The 25,684-nt window shown below is 38.5% G+C and overlaps 1 protein-coding gene across 3 annotated transcripts in view; it reads right to left on the bottom strand.

The window, feature by feature from the left end:
- Nucleotides 1-2,684: 2,684 nt before the first annotated feature.
- The window catches only part of SERPINB7 (serpin family B member 7), a 46,667-nt gene continuing 23,667 nt past the window's right edge, over nt 2,685-25,684 (bottom strand). For all 3 annotated transcript variants that reach the window (XM_058676963.1, XM_058676961.1, XM_058676962.1), the window contains exons 2-8: nt 22,036-22,221; nt 20,422-20,472; nt 19,787-19,903; nt 12,847-12,964; nt 11,694-11,836; nt 10,566-10,712; nt 2,685-3,514 (exon numbers count right to left, since the gene is read on the bottom strand). In XM_058676963.1, coding sequence (XP_058532946.1) covers nt 3,116-3,514; nt 10,566-10,712; nt 11,694-11,836; nt 12,847-12,964; nt 19,787-19,903; nt 20,422-20,472; nt 22,036-22,203 — 1,143 coding nt within the window. In that variant the 5' untranslated portion in view covers nt 22,204-22,221 and the 3' untranslated portion in view covers nt 2,685-3,115. The remainder of the gene's footprint in view (nt 3,515-10,565; nt 10,713-11,693; nt 11,837-12,846; nt 12,965-19,786; nt 19,904-20,421; nt 20,473-22,035; nt 22,222-25,684) is intronic.

The following is a 25,684-nucleotide window of genomic DNA, read 5'->3' on the forward strand; positions in this document are numbered from 1 at the left end:
ATTGTTTATTTTTATTGGAAAGCCATATTTTCAAAGAGAAGGAGTGACAAAGAGAAAAATTTTCCATGTACAGTTCACTCCCCAAGTGGCCACAGTAGCAGGAGCTCAGCCAAGCTGAAGCCAGGAGCCAGGAGCTTCCTCTGGATCTCCCACATGGGTGCAGGATCCCAGATCTTTGGGTGATCCTCCACTGCTTTCCCAGGCCACTAACAGGGAGCTGGATGGGAGCAGCCGGGATTAGAACTGATGCCCATGTGGGATCCCAGCATTTGTAAGGTGGAAGATCAACCAATCAAGCGATCATGCCAGACCGAAAGATTACGCTTAGGTTAAAAAAAAAAAAGCCTTAAGACAACCTCGTTCAACATGAAAATCATTGCTTTGTTTTCATTTTTCTAAAATGCATTTTTCCAGTTCCTTCTGAGAACGAAGGCATTAACCAGCACCTACTGAACAGATGATACAAGGCTGTTGGATGATCATGGGACCTCAATTTGGGAAGAAAAACGATAAAATCAGAGCAATAAGGCTAGCTAACAACTCATAATCATCAGTGTTTCTGCTTCTGGCAGTCCCCAGACCCAGATGTAGGTACCAGGTCAAATCAGGTGGTGGGAGCACAATTTCTGTAGAATTGTGTTCTCCATCTCCTTTCCTTTCTATAGTGGGCTAGTTTGAGGAATCATAGCAAAGTTTCTTGCCTCTTGGAGTTATTGCTGAGATCATGACAACAGAGGACCATAAGGCACGCAGTCTAAGGGTACACTCACTCTGCAGGCTCAAGTCGCTACTCACAAGACCTGAAGTCCTGGCGCTGAACTCCTCTTAACAATGAATCACCTTTGTGTGCAATTTAAAGAGGTAGTTAATCTCAGGGTCACACAAATCCAAAGTCATGAGAGTTAGTGCCTGCCTTAATTTTGCACCCTTGGGAGCCTTGCTAGTCTTATTCTATCCGGGCCCTTGTGTGGGTTTTGTATAGAACGGGATGAAAACCTGCGTCTTTGGTGACTGCATTGTCATCCTTTGAGGGTTTCCATGAAGATATGGGGATGACAGTGATTGTCCACTCCTCTCCTGTTATGGAAACTCAGTCTAGGAAAGCAAAAAGCTTCAGGAACATGTTCATCCTGCTTGTTATAGAAGGGGTGTGAGGTTCTTCATGATAGGCTTCCTGAAAGAACACATGAAAAGGAAACTTGTAGTAGCTAGGTTTAGAGAAGAATATTAGTAGGAAAGTTGTAATCCTTTCTTCTGAAAGATTGAATGTATTTGATGCTTTGCCAACAATTAAAAGCCCGGCAGCAAGCAACGTCCCCAGTCTAGAGGTGTGGTTCCAGTAAAACAGCCTGAAGAATTCCTACTGGGAAGAACCACCTAAGTAATTTGACTGGTAGGCTGACATTCCACAGAGACCAGAAACAGTGCCGCATGTGTGAAGACCAGCCATGCTCTTCACACTGCACAGAAGCAAAATCCCTGGAGATCCCAGTGTTTCTCAGCTCCCAGATATAATCTGACTAGAATGTTCTATGACAGGAGGGCAAAGGAAGGGAGAAAAATGAGGGAGGGGGTGATTGAAACTTCTAGTATGTATGATCACCCTGTCTATGACCATTCGTTATAGCAACTTGGGGGGAACAAGACAGAAGCTATTTCCTTACAGCCCTCAAATTCATGTTGTCTCTGAAGCATACCTCAAACTCAATTTATTAGAGTCCCAGCTTGGCTCACAGAAAAACCTATCCACAGGGAAAGTGGCCTTGTGTGTGATTGCACAGCCTGCGTGTGTGACTCCATCAGAATGCTTGCTCCTGGCTTCCATGTTCTGTATGTTACACTAATTATGAGAATGGTAATGAAAAATACCATACCATACCATAAAAATACCCCAAAACCATACAGTTGTGTGTCAGTTCTAATAAAGCTCCCTAAAATATTTACCTTAGCTGTTGCATATTTGTATTGAAATTATTTTGACCTGGGAATTTTCTCAACTTTCAAATTATGTCCTATTTACCCATCATATGATGTTAATAAATTCCATACCATTTATTCTGAATTAGATACCTGCCAAGAGAGAACTAAACATCCTCATGTTGTGTCATGGCCTGTTCCTGACTTGGATCATTCCAACTCAAGCAAAATTTATAAATTTACTTTTAACTTATTGTAAATATTCACATGTGCGAATCACTTCTCTTCTGAATTTAAATCCTAGTATTTAAATTTTCTCAACAGCCTACATAAGCACCTGTAAAAATGGCTCCAGCCTAGTAAATGAACAATATTGAAACCAATTAGGCTTACTTCTATTTCATTCTTTTCTTTCATTGTTACGTTGCCTGGCTTGGATAGTGAAGTGCTCTTAACCTCATAATTGGTCAGAGTAGAACAAACACATATACAAGCATGTTGTAATTATGTATTTTGATAAATAGGGAAAAAACTTGTAATCCACACAGCGTATGAGATAATATACTGTAAATAACAGCTTCCAACAGCTAAAAGGTGCTTAATGATTGAAAACTATGTACATATTACTTCTTATCAAGAAAAGCCCAAAAGATGTCAACTTGAAATTATTAATGTAATATCTTAGTGCATTCCCATTTCCAAATCTATCTTTTTACACATCTAGCTATACACTGATTTAAAATTAAATTTTTAAACAGAACTTCGTAAGTCGACTGAGCCTATTCCTAGTCCTAGGAAACAGACGGTCTTGCTTCTTACACTGTTTACAAGAAAACTAAGTATCTGTGCTAAATGCTGCTATCCAAAAAGATTCCTACAACTGTGTCTACATTCACATGACCAGGGGAGCCCTCTCCATAACTGCAGGTGGGTCATGGGGGAGAATGATGCAGACGGATGTGTAGGGAGAGACAATGAAATTAGAAATGAGTGAAACACACGGTGGTGAAGACGCTAACAGGAGGGATTCAGAGAATCAACCAAGTGTTTGGGAAGGGTCGAAACACCAATGTCACTTGCTGGCCAGTGTCAGGAAGAATTAAACTCCAAAGCAACACCACATGCTTCCAGTAAAATCTACTCCCTTGCAATGTCTCTGTGATGTGGCAGCAACTACTAACAGAAACAAATTGGATGTTCAAGGGCAAGAGACTTTGCCACTAAATAAGATGATGTCATCCTTCCGGATAACAAACAGGAATGGGTGATCAGCTCTAAACACTGTGGAGTCAGGGAGCTGCTTCTCAACGATGTTGTTTCCTGTGGCAGCCGTCGCCTCGGTGCCCTCCTCAGAAACTTCTATGAACGATTTATGCATCAGCTTCGATATGTAGAGGCGGCCTCCTGAGGCTATCCCAGAGAGGTCAGCTCTTGATTCATCAAAGATGTCATTCAGCCCCAGGGCTCTCAGGTGGTCTTTGATTTCATAATTCTCCTCTATTTTGAACTGTGGCAGAAACACCTCGACATACTGAGATTTCATTCTTCTAGGATTGGTCCACTCCATTAGATTCCGAAAGGATAGGTTGTTTTCAATCTGCAGAAATAATTTCAAAGTGACTTAAAATCATACAGTTCAGAATCAGATGAAACAAAAACGGCAAGGACATAGGGTGTTCCAGAGCTGCCTGTCTGTCGTGGAATTTTTAATTTAACTTTGTAAATGGGCCCTCTGGAAACTCTGAAATGGAAAATGATATAAATGAGTAGATCGAACACTTTCTTAACACATTCCATGTTTCATTTGTTCTTCTGTGACAAGGCATACTTTACACTGCGGGACATTTCTGCTCTCTGTTTACATATGAGCTGACATAGCCAGAATGGAGCACTAGCCAATAAAGGAATACGGGCACCTGAAATCATTGTAGAAAATAAGGTGTTCATTTGTAATATTTTTTTAATTATTTATTATTTAACTTCATTAATTACATTGTATTATGTGACACAGTTACATAGATACTTGGGTTCTCCCCACCCCTCCCCAAAACCCTCCCACCATGGTGGATTCCTCCACCTTGTTGCATAACCACAGCTCAAGTTCAGTTGAGATTCCCCCATTGCAAGCGAATACCAAACATAGAGTCCAGCATCTTATTGTCCAGTCAAGTTCAACGGCTTCTTAGGTATACCCTCTCTGGTCTGAAGACAGAGCCAGCAGAGTATCATCCCAGTCAATTGAAAGCTCCATCATACCATCAGCAAAAATTTACATCATTATGGAATTAATTGACATAGTAATGAGTAACCAATATGTTAAAGATAAATGCGAGTTCCCAGCCACCTTCTGTGACCACCTCACCTATACTTCAATTTTAGTTTATACACAACATATAACATTCAAAACATAACATGTTATACATAACATCATATCATCTTAAATTAAGGCAAACATGTGGTATTTAACCTTTTGGGATTGGCTCATTTCCCTTAGTCCTGTCATCATGGAAGACTTAAAAATAATAATGTCTGCCTGGCTTGCAAGAGTAAACTAGTAGAGCCCGAGGAAACCCTAATATTAGGACCACAAGTTTTGGCCCTGAGAGCTTGGTGGATCAATACATCCTAGTCCATCAGCTACCCTTTAGATAACGTGGATCTGAACTGATTTGATTATGTAGTGGGGGAAACAAGAAGATGAAAGAAGTTAAGTACGGGGTGCATAGGAACTCCTATTAGTTGCATAGTTAGGAGAAGGAAGCTCTCCAGCACCTTATAGATCCAAAACAATTCACAGACTGTGTTCACCAACTTCTGTAAATTGAGAACTGAACACAGAGTCATCCAGATTTAGACTGAAAGTACTTTTATTAAAGACTGTTCATAAATATTATAAAAATTGGGCCCGGCAGCGTGGCCTAGCGGCTAAAGTCCTCGCCTTGAACACGCCGGGATCCCATATGGATGCTGGTTCTAATCCCGGCAACTCCACTTCCCATCCAGCTCCCTGCTTGTGGCCTGGGAAAGCAGTCGAGCATGGCCCAAAGCTATGGGACCCTGCACCCGCGTGGGAGACCTGGAGGAAATTCCTGGTTCCTGGCTTCAGGTCGGTGCAGCACTGGCCGTTGCAGTCACTTGGGGAGTGAGTCATCGCACTGAAGATCTTCCTCTCTGTCTCTCCTCCTCTCTGTATATCTGACTTTGTAATAAAATATAAATAAATCTTTAATATTATAAATGCTGTAAATATTGTTTATGAATATGTCTTTGCAAGGCCTAGTTCATTGAAATTCTAGCACATCTTTCCAAAGATATTAAACTTTACCTATATTCTTATCAAGAAAATAATCTATATAATCAAATTTAGCCTGATTTCAATACTCTCTGCATAACCTTTCAGTTAGTCTATTAACTTGTTTATTCAGAATTGGATTTTTTTTCAATTTAGCCCACTGAAAAACCAAGTTTCTCATTATTATGCACACACACAAATACGTATCTAATTAGCAAATTCCATGAGGCTCCCTTCCATAGGTCATATGGCTGTGGTAAGATCCAATTAGTGTGCAAAAACTTGGAAGCAGCCGAAATGCCCATCAACAGAAGACTGGATAAGAAAGCTATGGTTCATCTACTCCATGGAATACTACTAAGCTATTTTTAAAAAATCAAAATGCATCTCTTCATGGCCAAATGGGCCCAATTGGAAACCATTGTGCTAAGGGAAATGAGCCAATCCCAAAAGGTTAGATGCCACACGTTTGCCTTAATTTAAGATGAAATGATTTCAATCCAAAAAATAGTACCTGTAAATTGTAACATTATTACACCCTCAAACAGCCTATATCATACACAATAAGATATTGTGACGTAACCAATGAGCCAATAATCAATGACAGACTGCTTATGAACTACATCAAAGAACTGAAAAGCTTGATATGCTTTTAATAGTCTGTGTTATTCCCCAATGGGTCGGAAGAACAGAGAAATCTTCCACCTTCTTAGAGTGGGTGAGGAAGATGTTAAGTATTATCTATCAAGATTGTAACAGGTAACTTACAGACAGCAGACTCAAATCTGCATTGGATGGCCTCTTAACAGGAGGTCATATGCACAGAGCAACAGGGGATTCCAGAGTGGAACAGGAAGACAGGAGGAGGTTTGTATCCTAACCCCTGACACTCCCAGTACCTCACCAAGGACTATCGGTATGGGCAACAAGAACTACATCCCAACTGCCAAGGAGATTACAGAGAATTGGAGTGCCCTCCTAGGCCGAGAACGCCAAGGTCAACCATTCCCTATCAGATCTCCCACATGGGATGGAAGAAACCCAGATCCTTCCTCACAAGATCAAATGTCATCGGAACAAAGCCAGGAGTCCTGAGCAGTCCTTAGAAACAGAGGAACAGTAAACTTCCATTGGGACTTGGGATAGGAGTTTTCTCTGGTCCTTACTTAGTTCCAACTTTGGTTCCCCACCCTCTCTTGCAATGGTCATCAGGGTCACTCCAGAGTCCCCAAAATTAGATCAGATAGACAGAGACCAATAAGGAAAGCTTAGAACAGACAGGAAAAATCAGCTTGGACTACCATATACCTTACTAGATAGGACACAAAGATTAGTTACTCCTCACTAAGGTATTGAAGATTTCTCCTCATACCCCTTCTAAAACCATTCTGCTCCTCAATCGTTAACATATGGCTTATTAGAGTTATAAGCCTGTTTGGACTAGCCTAAAATTCGCGAAGTTCAATAAAAACTACTCTTGAATACTATAAGCTGCTAAATTTAAAAAAAAATGAAAATGGACACGAGACAGCTGAATGATAACCTATAACCATTTTAAGGTCTATAGCAGCCAGTTGTATATATACTAAAGTTGAGATGTCAATGAAGCAACTACAGGATATGGTTAAGAACTTGCGTTTTCTAACATTTTGGTCTCTCAATACCATGTTAATTAACTTCATGATGTTGTAAATTTCCATGTTTCTTTATGTGGTTGAATTTCTGTTGTGGCTTTTCATTGGAGGCAATGAGATTCTGCCATCTCTAGTTTCAAACTAAGGATGGTCTCCCAATGAAACTGTTGAATTTATCTGGACAGTAAGATGCTGGACTCTCTGCATGATCCATACCCACAATGAAGGAATCATGACTGGTTATGAACTGTACGACTGTAACAATATGGAGGAATTCGATAGGGGGGAGGGCTCTTTGGAGAGACTGGGGGAATCCCAGAGTCTATGAAACTGTCATAAAATGAAATAATAATAATAATAAAAGGATCCAATTAGTGAACCGCGAAACATGAAAGCAAGCATGTAGCAGGGCTGAGTAGACAGTGTCTGTCATTTCTTATTATCAGAGTAACATAGAAGGTAGAAGATATCTATGCCTCTGGATTGCAGACAAGAGACTTAGAGTCCAGTCCAGAAGGAGACAAGGAGCAGAGGCTGAAAGATCAGGATCTGTGTTAGTGTGGATGCATTTGGTTGGCATAAACTCTGCACTGTGCTCGTCTGCTGCTCCCTAAAACACTGGAAAGTATCTAACTAGAAGCATACCATGGGACCACGTGTTTTTATTCTTAGGAGTTCAGGACTCCATGATATCAAACTTGCTGTAAGATGCCTAGTCTATCCAAAAAGACAAACGACAATCCAGGCAAATGGGAAGGTCTGTTCAATAAATGCTGTTGGGACAACTGGTTGATAGCCTGCAGAAACAAAAAGATAGATCCACATCTCTCACCATACACTAAGATCAGATCCAAATGGATAACAGATCTAAACCTACATCCAGAAACCTTCAAACTTTTGGAAGAAAATGTTGGAAACACACTGGAACACTTAGGGGTAGGCCCTCACTTCCTAAAAAAGACTCCAAATGCAGTAGAAATCAAGACCAAAATAAACAATTGGGACCTCATCAAACTAAGAAGCTTCTGTACAGCTAGAGAAACAATCAACAAAGTAAAAAGGCAACCCACAGAATGGGAGAAGATCTTCGCACACGACATAGGTGAGAGAGGGCTAATCTCGAGAATATACAAAGAGCTACAAAACAACCAAAATGTCGAAACAAACAAGCCACTCAAGAAATGGGCACGGGAAATGGGCAAACACTTCACAAAGGAACAAACCCAAATGGCAAATAAACATATGAAAAAATGCTCAAGTTCTCTGGCAATAAGGGAAATCCAAATTAAAACATCGATGAGGTACCACCTAACGCCAGTAAGACTGGCCCACATGAATAAAAGCACCAACAACACTTGTTGGCGAGGTTGCAGGGAAAAGGGATCCCTACTCCACTGCTGGTGGGGCTGCAGGCTGGTACAGCCTCTATGGAAATCAGTATGGAGAATATTCAAACAACTCAAAATCAACATACTGTATGATCCAGCAATAGCACTCCTAGGAATATATCTAGAACAATTGTTTTATGAGAAACCAACATGCACTCCTATGCTCATAGCAGCACAATCAGTAATTGCAAAAACATGGAAGCAACCAAAATGCCCATCAACAGAGGATTGGATAAGAAAGCTATGGTTCATCTACTCCATGGAATACTACTCAGCTATTAAAAAAAACAAAATGCAGTTCTTTGTGGCCAAATGGGCCAAACTGGAAACCATAATGCTAAGGGAAATGAGCCAATCCCAAAAGGTTAAATACCACATGTTTGCCTTAATTTAAGATGATATGATGTTATGTATAACATGTTATGTTATGAATGTTACATGTTGTGTATAAACTAAAATTGAAGTATAGGTGAGGTGGTCACAGAAGGTGGCTGGGAACTCGCATTTATCTTTAACATATTGGTTACTCATTACTATGTCAATTAATTCCATAATGATGTAAATTTTTGCTGATGGTATGATGGAGCTTTCAATTGACTGGGTTAATACTCTGCTGGCTCTGTCTTCAGAACAGAGAGGGTATACCTAAGAAGCCGTTGAACTTGACTGGACAATAAGATGCTGGACTCTATGTTTGGTATATGCTTGCAATGGGGGAATCTCAACTGAACTTGAGCTGTGGTTATGCAACAAGGTGGAGGAATCCACCATGGTGGGAGGCTTTTGGGGAGGGGTGGGAGAACCCAAGTATCTATGTAACTGTGTCACATAATACAATGTAATTAATGAAGTTAAATAATAATAAAAAAAAACAACCAAAATGTCGAAACAAACAAGCCACTCAAGAAATGGGCACGGGAAATGGGCAAACACTTCACAAAGGAACAAACCCAAATGGCAAATAAACATATGAAAAAATGCTCAAGTTCCCTGGCAATAAGGGAAATCCAAATTAAAACATCGATGAGGTACCACCTAACGCCAGTAAGACTGGCCCACATGAATAAAAGCACCAACAACACTTGTTGGCGAGGTTGCAGGGAAAAGGGAACCCTACTCCACTGCTGGTGGGGCTGCAGGTTGGTACAGCCTCTATGGAAATCAGTATGGAGAATATTCAAACAACTCAAAATCAACATACTGTATGATCCAGCAATAGCACTCCTAGGAATATATCCAGAACAATTGTTTTATGAGAAACCAACATGCACTCCTATGCTCATAGCAGCACAATCAGTAATTGCAAAAACATGGAAGCAACCAAAATGCCCATCAACAGAGGATTGGATAAGAAAGCTATGGTTCATCTACTCCATGGAATACTACTCAGCTATTAAAAAAAACAAAATGCAGTTCTTTGTGGCCAAATGGGCCAAACTGGAAACCATAATGCTAAGGGAAATGAGCCAATCCCAAAAGGTTAAATACCACATGTTTGCCTTAATTTAAGATGATATGATGTTATGTATAACATGTTATGTTATGAATGTTACATGTTGTGTATAAACTAAAATTCAAATGTCAATGAGGTGGTCACAGAAGGTGGCTAGGAACTCGCATTTACTTTTAACATGTTGGTTACTCATTACTATGTCAATTAATTCCATAATGATGTAAATTTTTGCTGATGGTATGATGGAGCTTTCAATTGACTGGGATGATACTCTGCTGGCTCTGTCTTCAGACCAGAAAGGGTATACCTAAGAAGCCGTTGAACTTGACTGGACAATAAGATGCTGGACTCTATGTTTGGTATATGCTTGCAATGGGGGAATCTCAACTGAACTTGAGCTGTGGTTATGCCACAAGGTGGAGGAATCCACCATGGTGGGAGGGTTTGGGGAGGGGTGGGGAGAACCTAAGTACCTATGAAACTGTGTCACATAATACAATGTAATTAATGAATTAAAAATAATAAATAATAAAAAAGATGCCTAGTCTATCAAGATTTCAGCAACACATACAGGGCTGTTCTCATTTTAAAGCATAAAGCCCTAAACTTGTGCCTTCTGAACCCAATAGCTGAGAGTTCAGAGGGCTCAACTTTCTGCTACTGAATGAAACTTATGCTAAACTGAAATAAGACAACCTCATATCTGTAACGATGCCTAAGATAATAGATACTTCTTAAATAGCTTTCAAGTAAATGAATAAATGGATATGATTCTAATATCCCAAAAGTTGAAATTCTAAAGTTAGTGGATGAAAATATAATCAACAGTATTCTAAAATTCTTTTTCTTCCCCGTTAGGGAAGATGATAACAATAACTTACTTGTGACAGGTCACTCTCAGGCAGCAAAATGTACATGCTTATTCCCCCATGGTATCTGAGCTCAAGAACCTGCATGGGTGGGTACTGAATGGAAGACAGGTTGAACCGCCGCTCCTGATGCATCATGGCCACTGATTTCCCCGAACACTGGAAGTCGAGTCACAAAATGTTACTCATCATCCCATTTCATTTTACCTATTTTTCTTGGACATAAATAAATATCATACTGGGTCAACACACTTTTGCTCAATCAGTTCTGCAGATTTTTTGGAGTGATTCAATAGGGTATGCATTGATGTGCATCTTAGTGGTAAAAACCACAAATCTTGAGTATTACTGATTGCGTTTCCTAACTGTGTGATCTCTGTTAAGTGAGTTCATCACTCTGTCTCAGCAACCTCATCAGTAGATGACGAGAGTTTTTTTTTTTTTTTTGCAGGGTTACTGTATGGATTAGATACATTAATGTATCTAGCACTTGACACATTACTTCATGCTTAATGTTTCATGGAAACATTTTATATAGTAAAGTATTTATAATCATTAAGCAGCATTAAACTGAAAAATAAATCTATAGGCTATATCTCCTATCAGGAATAAAATTAGTAAACTTCAAAACTGGCTAAAAATTTTATGTTTCACATAAAAATATATTTAGATGAAGAGACACAATTTATATTTGGAAGTATGTAACATTACCAAATGTATCTATTTTCCTAGTAAAGGAAAAGTGCATCCTAGTTTTACTTCAGAAAAAAATATATTGGTAATAAATGATTCCCAACTGTAGATCCCACAATTAAAATCAGAAAACATTAAAGACACATTGTTACCATGTTTTCTTTTTATAGGTCTCTAACTTCTGTATTTCTTTACATTTTGAAGATATTTTTAAAATGTCAGTTTATGGAACAGTTTTGGTTGTGTTTAATAAATTGTATTAGCAGGAAAATGAAAAGTGTACTTTATCAAGCAACTGAAAATGTGAATAAATGTGAGAAAAATACATGAGAATAATTCGGTTTAAAAGCGATGAATCCAGCACTTACCTATGTAAGTACTTTCATTACTTGCAAAGGAATACTCTTGGGAAAAAAAACTTGCTAAATTAAGTAGGAGATTCCATACCTTGGGAGATCTGAAACGGCAATGGAGTGTTTCACTCTTCGTGAAGGCGGATTCCCACTTGCCTTTGAAGTACACGGCATTCACCAGCACCATGACAGCAGATGAGCTTATGCTACCATCAGAAAACACACTCTTGATTTTGCCTTCAGGACAATTAAGTGGAAAAAAAAATGTTCATTTTCTTAAAGAAAAATTTAGAACATCTTAGAAACCATTCATTGATGACTTTTTCTTACCATGCAACACTTCTCATAAAAATTGAGATATGAGTGATAACTAGTCAGTGGTTATGTACCCAGTGTTGCTTAAATACTTTGACAGTAATATTTTGTTTAATCCTCACAAAATCCCAACAAGGTAGGCTGTATTGTAGCCTCTTCTCCTGTTGAAGATGCTAAAGCACAGAGGGAATGAGCAACACACACATGACGCAATACAACCAGCAAGACCTTCCCCAGAGTCTCTCCTCACAGACACAAAGTGTCTTTGCCTCATTGACCAGGCCATAACTCGTCACTACAACACTCCAAGTGCAATTTTCTTCCAGTCATTTGAAAGAGCAATTGCCTCTTTCATTAATGAACCTTTCTCTGAATTGCCATGCCATGTTCAATTACAGCAATAAAAGACATAGCTCATGTCATCATTGGGCTCACAGTTCAGCATTGAGAAGTCAACAATCAGGAGATTGGCTGCAACACACTAACAACACACCTACAGAATGAAATATTACATTGTGGTAATTGAAAACAGTGTTATATAAGCCATTAAGAAGGGTGAGAGATTGAAGCTAATTCAGTAAACACTCAGCATATTGCTAATTTATGAAATGATCCTAACACTACCCATTTGTAAAAGGCAAAAGATTCATACAATCTGAAGAGAAACCAGAGTATACAACACTACCCATTTGTATCAGAGTTATTATTTGATAATATGAGATCACATACAGATGGAATTTCTAAAACTGTAAACTATTCAAATTACAAAGACTGCTCAACAAATCACATTGAAAACAAATACTAAATCAATTTTAAAACTAGCAATCATTACTTTGGATTGTATGTACAAACAGTACCAATGTTAAGGTTGAATTTCTCAGAATTCACCTGTAATTAGCAAATATTTTACAAAACTATAGTATTGCACTCACCATTTGTCTCATTTTTAATCCATTTATTAATTTTATATCTTGTATCTTCTATATCGTTTGTAAAGTCTACTCGTTCCACTTTGGCATTGTACAGCTTTTTGGCACACTCCATGTAATTCTAGGAATAAGAGCACATTTGTTGCATTTATGGATCATCACCATCCAGCCATGATTTTGTCTTTACTACCCTGTCTCCCTTCCTTGTCCACTCTCTTCCTGCTGGATAAGTTCCTCTTGAAATGTTTGGTAAAATTCAGCAGTGAAGCCATCAGGTCCAGGATTTTTCTTGGTTTGGAGGTCTTTAATTACTGATTCGATCTCAATGCATGTTATAGGTCTATTTAGAATGTCAATTGCTTCTTGATTCAATTTTGTTGGACTGTATGTATCCAAAAATCTATCCATCTTTTTTAGGTATTCTGATTTGTTCGCAAATACTTGCTGGTAATAGTTCCTAATAATTCTCTGTATGTCTGAGATATCTGTTGTTATGTTTTCTTTCTTGTCTTTGATACTATTGATGCATATATTCTCCCTAATTTTTTTGATTTGTTGGGCTAGTGGGGAGTCTATTTTATTGATTTTCTCAAAGAACCAGCTATTTGATTCATTAATCTTATATACAATTCTCTTGGTCTCAATTTGGTTTATTTCCTCCCTTATCTTAATTATTTCTTTTTTCCTAGTAATCATGGGACTGCTTTGCTGCTGTTTTTCTAGCTCCTTCAACTGTAAGGTTAGCTGATTTACTTGTTGCTATTCTAGTTTCATAACATAAGCATTGATTGAGATGAATTTTCCTCTTAAAACTGCCTTGCTTGTGTCCCATAAGTTTTGATATGCTGTGTTGATGCCTTCATTTGTTTCAAGCGATTTTTAAGTTTCCCTTTTGATTTCCTCTCTAATCCATTGCTTATTTAGTAACATATTATTCAGTCTCCATGTGTTTGCAAGTCTCCTTGGGTGTTTTACCTTCTTGGTCTCTAATTTCATTCCATGATGGTCTGAGAAGATGCATGGTATAATTTCAACTTTTTAAAATTTGCTGTGGCTTGTTTTGTGGCCTAAAACATGGTCAATTCTGGAAAAGGTTCCATGCACTGATGGAAAAAAAAAGTGTATTCTCTGTCTGTAGGGTGAAAGGTTTGGTAGATATCAACTAAGTCCATTTGCTCTACAGTTTGGGTGAATTCTATTGTTTCTTTACTGGTGGGGTTCCATTTTTTTTTATCTGTCCATTGATTTTAATGGGGTATTAATGTCACCCACTATGGTTGCATTGGAGTCTATTTTTCCATTTAAGTCCTCTAATTTTTGTTTCAAGTAGCTAGATGTCTTGGCATTTTGGTGCATATATATTTGTTACGGTGATCTCTTCTTGCTGAATGGATTCCTTGATCATTATACGGTGTCTTTCTTCATCTCTTTTAATGTTTTTCACATCGATGTCTACATCATCTGCTATAAGAATGGCTACCCCTGCACGTTTCTCCTTACCATTTGCTTGGAATATCTTTTTCCATCCTTTCACTTTTAGTTTCCTCTGATCTTTGTTAGTGAGATGTGTCTCCTGTAAGCAGCAGAGGGATGGGTTTTGTTTTTTGATCCAGTCTTCTAATCTATGATGCTTGATTGATGAGTTTAAGCCATTTACATTCAATGTTAATATGGATAGGTTGCAATTTGGTCCTGTCATCTTAGTGATGCATTATTTTTTGATTGAGTCTTCTGTTAGCCTTTTAGTTGGATGTTCTCCACATTTGCCTTTGGTTTTGGTAGCTGCTATCACTTTTTTCTTTAACAAGAACATCTTTGAGTATTAGCTGTAGGTCAGGTTTGGAGGATATAAATTCTTGGAATTTTTCTTTATTGTGGAAGTATTTTATTTCATTTTCAAAGACAAAGGAGAGCTTTGTTGAAATTTTTCTCTTTTAGAATCTGGAATATCTCTCTCCATTCTCTCCTGGCCTGTAATATTTCCTCTGAAAGGTCAGTTGTGAGTTTGATTGGGGTTCCTCTATAGGTCACTTGATTTTTCTCATGTGCATATTTAAGGATTTTTTTCCCCTATGTTCAGAAAGTCAACAGCCCCAGCTCTCTGGTAGTGCCCTGCCAAGCGCCATCTTGTGTGTTTAGGCAAGATCAGCACCACAGATAAACCAGTTATCTAGGACAGTTGGCATTTTCCTAACCAGGACACTGATTGAACATAAATTGACTTGTAGACCTGTAGGTAATGCCTTTTAGAAATCTGCACTAAACAGAAAAATCCACCAAACAGGATTGCAATGTCAAAAGTTAAAAGAAGAGAAAGAAGCACAATGAATGTTATCGAAGACTCCCCAGGAAAGGAACAAAAGCCTCTACTACCCTCAGAGTTAACTGAGAAAAACATTGAAAAAATGGGGGACACATAATTCAGAAAACTTATTATAAAACTTTTGACCAACAATGAGAAGCACATAATATAGGATCCCAAAGAATTTAAAAAATTTGTCACACAAGAAATGAATCAAATGAAAGCTGACATTTCAAAACTTAAGAATACATGGAGCAAACTAAAAGTTCAGTGGAGATTCTAAGAAATACAATGAATGGGGGCCCGGCGGCGTGGCCTAGCGGCTAAAGTCCTCGCCTTGAACGCACCGGGATCCCATATGGGCGCCGCTTCTAATCCCGGCAGCTCCACTTCCCATCCAGCTCCCTGCTTGTGGCCTGGGAAAGCAGTTGAGGACGGCCCAAAGCTTTGGGACCCTGCACCCGCGCGGGAGACCCGGAAGAGGTTCCTGGTTCCCGGCTTCGGATCGGCGCGCATCGGCCCGTTGCGGCTCACTTGGGGAGTGAAATATCGGATGGAAGATCTTCCTCTCTGTCTCTCCTCCTCTCTGTATATCCAGCTTTCCAATAATAATAAAAAAAATCTTTAAAAAAAAAAGAAATACAATGAATGAAATAGAAGAAAGAATACCAGAATTGGAAGATATTTCCTGTTACCAGGGGGAAACAAACAAAAAGCTGGAAGCAGAACTATGACAAGCTAATACATGTATATATATACATATATATTTTCAAGAATTAAAAGACATAATTAAAAGGCCCAACATAAGAATTATGGGAATTAAAAAAAAAAAAGAAGAAAAAAAAAAACTATTCAGAAAATAAATGAATCAAAAAGCTGGTTCCTTGAGAAGATAAATAAAATCGACACCCCAAAAAAAAAAAAAAAAAAAGAATTATGGGAATTCCAGAAGGTGCAGAAAGACAAAATGGGATTAAAGGTTTATTCAATGAAATAATAAATGAAAACTTCCCTAATCTAGAGAAAGAATTGGGAAACAACATCCAGGAGAGGCACAGAACTCCCAACAGGGTTGACCAAAATCAACCTTTACCAAGACACATGATAATCAAGCTCTCCTTATTATTGATAGGTACTTTGTTCCTAGTAATTTATCAATTATCAATTTCTTTTAGGTTATTCAATTTATTAGTGAGAAACTATCCATAGTAGTTTTTATAATTCTTTTTATTTCAGTATCAGTTGTACTGTCTTCTTAATTATTTCTCATTTTATTAATTTTAGTCTTTTTTTCCTGTTAAGCCAGGTAAAGGTTTTTTCCATTTTGCTTATTTTTTAAAAAGCAAACTAATAGTTTTGAATTCTCTAGTGTGTTTTCAGCCTCTAGTTCATGTTTTTTCTGCTTTGATCTTGATTATTTTCTTCCTCTACTAACTTTGGGTTTAGCTTGGTCTTCAAATTTCTCTAACTCCTTCATATGTAACAGTGGGACTTTATTTGAGAGCTTTCTTACTTTTTTAATTTAAGAGACAGAAAAGCAGAGAGAGGATACTAAACCCCATCCATTTGTTTACAATCTAACTATAGTCAAAGGACAAGGTTGTGCCAAATGGACACCAGAAACCAGGAATCCAATCCAGTTCTCCCACTTGTGTGTCAGGACCTGACTGTTTGAGCCATCATCATTGTTTCCCAGGAACTGCATTGGTAGGAAGCTGAAATTTGGATCCAAACCAAGAGTTGAAGGCAGGTACCCTGATGTGGGATACAGACTTCTTTAAAATTTTTAAACTGCTTATGTAATTATTTTCTTCAAGAATTATTGACTATAATCCTATCACAAATTTTAAAAAGTTAACACAATATTTATAAAAGCAGAATTCTTTAGAGTAGCCAAAATTATGCTGTTTTTTAAAATAAGTTAATGTTAAAACAAATTTATACTCAATCTGATCTCCTTCTAAATGAAATGGAAATAGTTGCAATTGAAGATAAACACACAATTTTGTTCTTCTATATGAAGATTCTTTCTCAATATAAATTCAATGATAGTTTGGATACAGCTAGAAGGTGTCTTGACCACTGGGCCAAATGTCCATACTTCCTTCTTTTTGTTGCAAAGAGAGTTTCTTCTATAAACTTCTCTCCTACAAAAGTTTTTGCTGCATCTCATAAGTGTGTGCAACATTTTCCTACTTCCATTTGTCTCAAGGCACATGTCTACGTTCCCTCTTAATTTCTTCAGGGAAAAACATTCTTTCTACAATATTTCCAACTTTTATGTAAGCATAAAAGTGTTTCAAAATAATTTCTTTTTAAATAAAAGGAGAATCTAATAGGTGTTCCTCCTTGGTGAACTCTGAAGGTTGTAAGAGAAGTCAAAGATACCTGATGAGCAACTGAAACACAGAGAAGCCCTAGGGTCAAGAGAAGTGCTGTGTTGAGGAACCTGTATGTGTCCACTTGAGGACTTTCAACAGGCAAGTGTGAAGCTGAGGCTAGAGCTAAGTTGGGAGGTATGACTCGTCCTGCAGCTCTAGAGACCCAGACATAGAAGATGCTGCCACAGGACTGTAAGCTCTCCTAGTAGTTCAATTCTCCCATATAAAGTGGTAAATGACTGAGTCAAAATCCCAAAGAACATTCAAATCTTACACATGTTTGAGGGGAAAAATAAAAGCAAAGACCCCTAAAATGAAGCAGCCAGAGGATAAGTTAGGAAAGCAAGGGAAATAAATAGGACTTCATTTGTAAATAACTCTAGGAAGTCAAATGTTACACCATTCTGCTTTTCAGCAGGTAACATGCCTGCCCTGGGATACAACTTCCTATGCTTCCTGTCCTTTAGAGGGTCCAGAGAAATAGATACATCTGTTAGCCAGTCACAGTGTTGTCTGCTGGAAGGACTGTCGGCACTACCCTTTTGCCTGCCGCCTTCTCCTACATAGGCTTGTGACTTCTTCAAACAACTGAACATTCTATACCACCAATTGTCTCCAGTGTTTCCGGCAGCAGAAGAATGCTGTCACTTCACTCCTCTATGGTCTTTGGCCTGCTGGACAGAAGAACCCCGAGAGATGGACATACACAAGAACTTTGAAGTCAGCCCAAATGATAGTAGATGGGAGAGTAATGTGTAATGCCTTTTATAGAGGTCTAACCCAAGCTTAGGTAGCCCAGATTAGAAAAGAAGAATAGAAACCAGATATAAGAAATAGTGATTGAGTCTTCTACAGCACTGTGCTTCTTTTAAAGACAACTTTATGGTTATTTTTGACAACTTTGTGATTATTATCATCAACCCTGGTAGAGTCATCTATTTTAAAATGTGAGTAAAAAGGAGAATAATAAGCAAAATATAAATACCTTGCCAATTATCTAGCTTTGTGTTGACTGAAAATTTGCAATTGATTGCATTTAAAATCAAAAGCAGTTTTTAGAGTAACTAACTGTTCTTTGAAGTTAGAGGAAATAATAATAGTGTCTATTTTCCACGCTCTTGATCAGATCTGTGCTTTTGGATGCACTGATTTTTACAGACTTTGAGCACTAGGAATAGGGAAAGGGGAAAAGTGGAAGGAGATCACAGAACTCTGCTATAACTGGCAGCACAATAGGTCAAGTTCCCATCAGAGTTTCCAATACCTCAGGGTCACAGCAATATGTATGGGAATAGACAAACAAAATGTGAGGTTGAACATCAGAGTGGTTCTTGTAAAATCTATATTAGATTCTCTTGGAAAGATTCAAAAATAAAAAGTGAGCCAATGCTTCATAATTGACAGACTACCAAGGTATTTGGGAGTGGTGCTGGGTAGGTGCAAAAAATTCAGGTGGGTGACAAACGGACAGAACCATAATGGTTGGGTGTAATACAGCAGCTGGGAAAATTGCAGGTGGTGATTAGCTTGCGATGTCACTGAGGTGGAGTTTTATTTCTATATAGGGAGTGGAGAATTCAGGGGAAGAAAACATGGTTACTGTTTTCTTAACAGTAGCAACAAGGTAAGCAGCAGCAGGTTCTCATAGCAATAAATGCTGCAGAGCACAGACTAATCATGATGTGTGGTGTGGAGAGTGTATCCCAGGCCTTCTAGTTTAATGACGAATGCATTTCCAACACAAACACCATACGGAAAGGGGAGTAGCTCGAGCAAGCCTGTTTCCCGCCTCTGTGTTAGGTCTGAGCTTCCCATTCTGAAAAGATAAAGTGACTGTTATAAAGATGAAAAGAACTAATGAGAAAAAATTGACGAAAAGAAAGAACTCCCACTAAGAGTGCAGAACTGTCAACAGACCTCAAACTATGGATACATAGTAGATGTTTTCCTCTGTTACAATATATTCTTACAAATGGAAGGATTGCACCCACCATTACAGCTCTACATCACTTGGTATGGGCAAATTCTCTTCCGCTTTTGGAGCTCATCAGCCTGGGAACTCTGAATATGTGATTCAATGGATGGAAAATTAAATTTGAAAATGGTGATGATGTGTTGAAGACACCTGGGAACATAATTAATAGCCAAAAGGGAAAAGATCACCTTTCTATATAGTTCAGTAAAAAAGGCTTTACATTGGGTTGGCAAGGATTCCAGTCCAGAGTGGAAATAGCCTTCTAATATAGGCAGTCTCACTTACCCTATGAAAGTCAAACACTTTTTCTGCAAAAACACCATTGACGATGCTTAGTTCATAATCCTTGTGGGATGCATTTATATCAGCAAGAACTCTTTTCAATTGAGATTGGAGTCCTGGCTGTAATAAAAATGTATGCAAAAATTTATTTGTGGACTTCAAAGATATATATAATATTACTTATACATAAAATAAAGGAGGCATGTGATACTACAAAAATAATGAATAGCAGCACTCTAAAGGCAGCAGAATAATGCCACACACAGTGCCTTAACCCTTCCTACAGTGTCTCTCACTCTTCCTCAGTGTTTGTGATCAAATTAAAGAATTTACTCAAATAACTAATCTTTGAATAAAATTATTAAAAGGACAATGAATCTCTCCAGTACTCATTCGAAATGACTGTCTGTTACTCATGTGGTTAACTGTGAATATAGCAAGAGAAAATCAAAATGTTTAGTTCTATGCCAAAACCCTGTCCAATACAAGTAGAATATTAATAAATTAGTAATCAACAAATATATTATCAAACGTTTTAGATGAAATATCCACATGAAGCATGTTCTTTGAACTTGAAAGACTGGAGAACATAAGTCAATATTTCCATGAATCGGTATTTTTCTCTGAGTTGTCTTTACCTGACTCGTGGAAGAGTTCCTGCGTCCTGAAGGGCTGTGGAAATGAAGCATCTGTAGATGGATACAAGCAGAGGTTATCAGAACCACAGCGATCAGGAAACAGCAGGAGGCTTGAACAATCCAAGTGCTTCTTCCTCAACAAATAAATGGGATTGCTATTCCCCATTCACTAGTAACGTAGCGATAATTCTCTCTGTGACTCCAACAGGCGGAAAAGGAGCTTTAGCATGCATTCTTTTGTCGTGTCTGATTGCTCTTGAGATCACCTTGATCTGGTTATGTAGTGGCATTACTTTCACTGAAGTATGCTTGACTGGTCAGTCCACACATACTGGTATAATATACACTGCCCCCAACTTCACAGGGGTAAGAAGCTGAGCTCTACAGTTTCAGTGTTGTCAATGTCATCTGCTCACTCCAACTCAGAGCACCTGTAGACTGATTTGTGATTCGCAGAATGATGAGGTCTCTTTAAAAATGAGTTGACAACTGTAACTTTATATTTGGACCAATACAAATGAGGTCATCAACTCATGTGTTCATTGAACATTAAATTTCACTCACCAAATTTTCCCTTTTAATTTTCTGCTATTAAGAAATCTTGGGATCTACCAGCATTTCCTACAAATTACTATCTCTGAATCCCTTGAATATTAAGTTCCACCAAATTGGATACTGAAATGCTGTATCATCACCATTTGAACAGCTAATGTCTTTGTCTTCCCACACCCACCTCCAGTCATGTAAGAGCCTCAAGTTATTAATAATTCAAAGCTCAAAATTATTAGAATACATGTCTTATTTTACCCATTAAATATCTTTAAGCACAGAAATTCAAACCTTTTTAACATTTTTTATTTTGGACATACACGCACACTGAAAGGAGTCACTAAAATTTAATTCAGGTAGACATTTGTATTGACTGGATTTTTAAAACTATATTTTGTGTATCAAGCATAAGTTTCATTAGAAAAGACCCTATTCATTGGAGAGAGGATTTTTCTGACTGTGGATGCATATGTCATTATAGCTGACAGCTTTTAAATCATTCCCACTGTCATTACTGTCAGCACTTCCCAACATCTGCTGCCCACGTTGTTGTGGAATATTAACTTGATGTTACACTTCCAGTGGCTTCTAACCTCTTCTACAAGAAGAGGCGTCAGACCCTGGAACCTTCTATTCTGTCTTGCTCATGTCTACTCAGGCAGTATTTCGCAAAAGTTGGTGTGTGCTAGGAAAGCTTATTAAAACCAAAACTGCTGGTTCCCACACCCATTATTTATGATAGAGCATGTCTGGTGTGGTTCCCAAGTATTTGAATTTCTAACAAGTTCTCCAATGTTACTGGTCTGTGAAACACTCCCTGAGAACCACTACACTAAGGCAGAGAATCAAAATTGTGCTCCTGGGAGCACTCCTAAGGTGTCAGGCTCAAAAACAAGTGCCGCATGCTCCGTGCTTTCTTCACACCTGCGGAGGGGTGCATGCAGGTGTTAACAGACAACACCTGTGTCTTCCTGACTCCCATCAATGACAAAGACCAATGCTCTGAAATCTTTTGGGGAGACCAGTCCTCCTTCCTTCCCACTTAGCTGCAAAATCAACACTCACCTGGTCAATCTGAGCAGCACAGTCCCCTCGGGCACCCAGACGGACCAGCGCCAGGGCCGTGAAGAGGCTCAGAGAGGAGAAGAACACATTTCCACTATTGTGATTGCTATCCATCTCTCTGAAGAGATTGAAGCAAAATTCTGCATTTGCTGCAGCAAGGGAGCCCATTGTGAAGTAGAGCGCAGCCTAGGAACAATGAGAAAATCAAATCAATTTTAGTACATTTCCTAGGAATCTGATGCTTTCTATTGATTATTTTTTTTCAATTCAGCACTTCAAAACTTCAGGGTTTTTTTTTTCTACCTTAAATCACTGAATACCTACAACAAAAAGGAAAAAATTGCTTCATCCCAGCATCATTGTCATATTCTGAACTCTGATAAGAGTATACTATGATACCCTTATTTCTGTCACACTGATACTCTCTTCTTTACCATTTCCACCCATTCAGAACAAATCCTTAATTCTGCTTGATGTGGTATGTCTACACTCAGATGTCTTTTGCATATTTTTTTTATTTGAGACAGAGAGATCTCCCATCCATTGGTTCCTCATATGTCTGCAAGGGGTGGCACCAAGAACCAGGAACTCAATCCAGGTCTCCCACATTGACCCATAACCACCAGCTCCCAGGGTACACATTATCAAGAAAGTGGAATCAGAAGTAGAGCTTAAATCTGAACCCAGGGCCCGGCGCGACAGCGTAATGGTTAAGGTCCTCGCCTTGAGTGCCAGGATCCCATATGGGCATCAGTTCTAATCCCGGCAGCTCCACTTCCCATCCAGCTCCCTGCTTGTGGCCTGGGAAAGCAGTCAAGGATGACCCAGAGCACTGGAACCCTGCACCTGCTTAGGAGACCCGGAAAGAAGTTCCTGGCTCCTGGCTTCAGATTGGTACAGCACCGATCATTGCAGCCACTTGTGGAGTGAATCATCAAACAGAAGATCTTCCTCTCTGTCTCTCCTCCTCTCTGTATATCTGCTTTTCCAATAAAATAAATAAATCTTTAAAAAAAATCTGAACCCAGACACTATGGCACAGGATGCAGGTACCCAGGTCAGCCCCTCAACCACTATGCTAAACACCTGCCCCTAAATGTCTTTTACATTCCACACAAAAACATCCATGGGAATGCTAGCTCCTAAATCACCCCATTTTCCTAAACTAAACTAGACAGAAGTCCTGTTGAAATATCACAAAATTAGAGAGACTTTTTTTTCTTTTTTTAAGATTTTTTTTTTTAATTGGAAAGTCAGATACACAGAGAGGAGAGACAGAGAGGAAGATCTTCTGTCTGATGATTCACTCCCCAAGTGAGCACAACGGCCAGTGCTGCGCCCATCTGAAGCCAGGAGCCAGGAACTGCTTCCAGGTCTCCCATGTGGGTGCAGGGTCCCAAGATTTTGGGCCATCCTCCAATGCTTTCCCAGGTCACAAACAGGGAGCGAGATGGAAAGTGGAGCTGTCGGGATTAGAACCGGCGTCCATATGGGATCCCAGCACGTGCAAGGCGAGGACTTTAGCCGCTAGGCCACACCGCCGAGCCCCTTTTCTTTCTTTTTTACAGAGCAAAATTAGATTCTCCGAACACACTGAAGCGATCAGCGGGCAAACAGGTCAGGATGAGGCTGATGATGGTTCCAAGGACACTTTTTTCAAGGCACTACAGACTTGGTTTTCTAAACCATGTGATATTTAACAAAATGATAAAATGTGGAGGTTTGACACAAAATTCTGTTGCCTTTTTCTTTTTATGGCCTCTGTACACATTCTTATGGCAATCACACAACCTTATTTTTTTAGATCATCTTGATTTCAAATGCTATGCACCTTTTTTCCCATAAGCATGTCAGTTTTTTAAAGATAATGTTCTGATTTTAAACAGAAGTTGTGATTGTCATAACAAAGTGTACCATAACCATGCACACGATTTTGCCCCAACACAGAGCCATGTCCTATGCTAGAGAAAATGTGGTGTGACAGAAAGTTCAGACAAGGATGAAAATGAGATGCCTTAGAATTCTTGAAGTGTTGTTTCAAAATGTAGAGGGCTGTCACCACTATGGAATTACTTAGTGATCCACTCTGGTGTTTGTCTGCTGAATTCCATTTAAATGCGTCTTCATGGGTTGTACAGCTCTAAAACTGCAATGTGTTGTCTTGGTTTACATCGCAAAAGAATGTCTTTCAACGTTATGAATGAGATTGAATTAAATGTTTACATTTTCATTTTATCAAATGTGAGCTTGAGTTTAGAGAAAATTTTAAAGCAAGGATTTTTGTATAATGCCTGACCCAAAGTAGACCTTCAGTGCCTGGACACTGCTACGTGTAGTACCTCTTTGTGGTGACAATAACCTGCTCTGTCACAGAAGACAACAACCTGGACATTTACAGGAAGAGTTTTTCTGAGGAACCCACACTGCTCACTTTAGAATTCCCGAGCCAGGAAGTCATGGCCACTATTGTTTGTTTTTTTTCTGATTTGTTGTATGCCCCAGTTTCCAGTTACACCCCAGGAACAGAGTAAAGTTTATTCACAATCCATGAGCCCTTTCCTCCAAGAAATAATACCTATGTGCTTTAGAAGTTATTTTTTAAAAACTATGCTGCTTTCCTATCAAACTCAAGTATTCTAGGGCGAAGAGTTAGTGAGAGCTACAAGAAACCCAGCAGAATGGGGGTACACCAGAGTGGGCGTAGTGGGATTCAGGCAACCTAGTGGGTGAAATGGACAGTCTAAGCTCCCCACAACTTTTAGAGAATAATTGTTACTTTGAACCATAGGAAAAATAAGATCAAAATTAACAGGCGACAATTCAATATATAAAATGAAACATGCATTAACTTTACAGAAAAACACAAGCCCAAACATTCCTAAACAATTATAAATTCTCAGGACACAGCTTTGAAAATGATGGATGGCACTAAATAGTATATGCTTAAATACTCTGTACAGACATGTTAATGCATGTTAGAAATAAATTTCAAAAGACATGTTCCACTTCATATAATTGCTTTTATTATCTTTGTACATGCAGGTGCACTGTAGGTTCCAGAAATCAAAGTAAGCTTTTATTTCCCCCTCATCTAATGAGAATTCAAAATCCTACTGGCAAATAGATAATTACATTTAAAGATGAATTGTTTTATATTCCAGTATTCTGCCCAGTGCCTTTGAATAAAAATTATCATGGACCCAAAACTATGATTTTTCTTTTCTTTTCATGGAAATTTTAAGCATGCCAACTAATACCAAATGTCCTGGTTAATCAACTAAAAACTCCAAAATAGGGAAATAAGCTATATGGAAGTTGCTAAATAAAACAGCATAACATCACCCACTATGCAATTGTTCAGTGGTAGAAATGAAAAAATTTTTCAAATCATGAAACACTGGCTTAAGAGAATACTTTTTCATTGTACCAAATACGTATTATATTCTTAGGAACCTTGCAAAATATTTTATATTTGTGTTCAATTATATAATTAATTTATGGTTTTCAAGTAAGCAGAAATTAGCAGATACTCATCAAACTTTTAAAATACTAAACTTCGTATCTTAAAACCCACGATATTCTGAAGTCTGATTTTTGTAGTTTATTTCAAGCTGAGAAGGTTTTATCTGTTCCTTCTTATCATTGACAT

The sequence above is a fragment of the Ochotona princeps genome, chromosome 18, assembly GCF_030435755.1.
Source record: "Ochotona princeps isolate mOchPri1 chromosome 18, mOchPri1.hap1, whole genome shotgun sequence".
NCBI lineage: Eukaryota > Metazoa > Chordata > Mammalia > Lagomorpha > Ochotonidae > Ochotona > Ochotona princeps.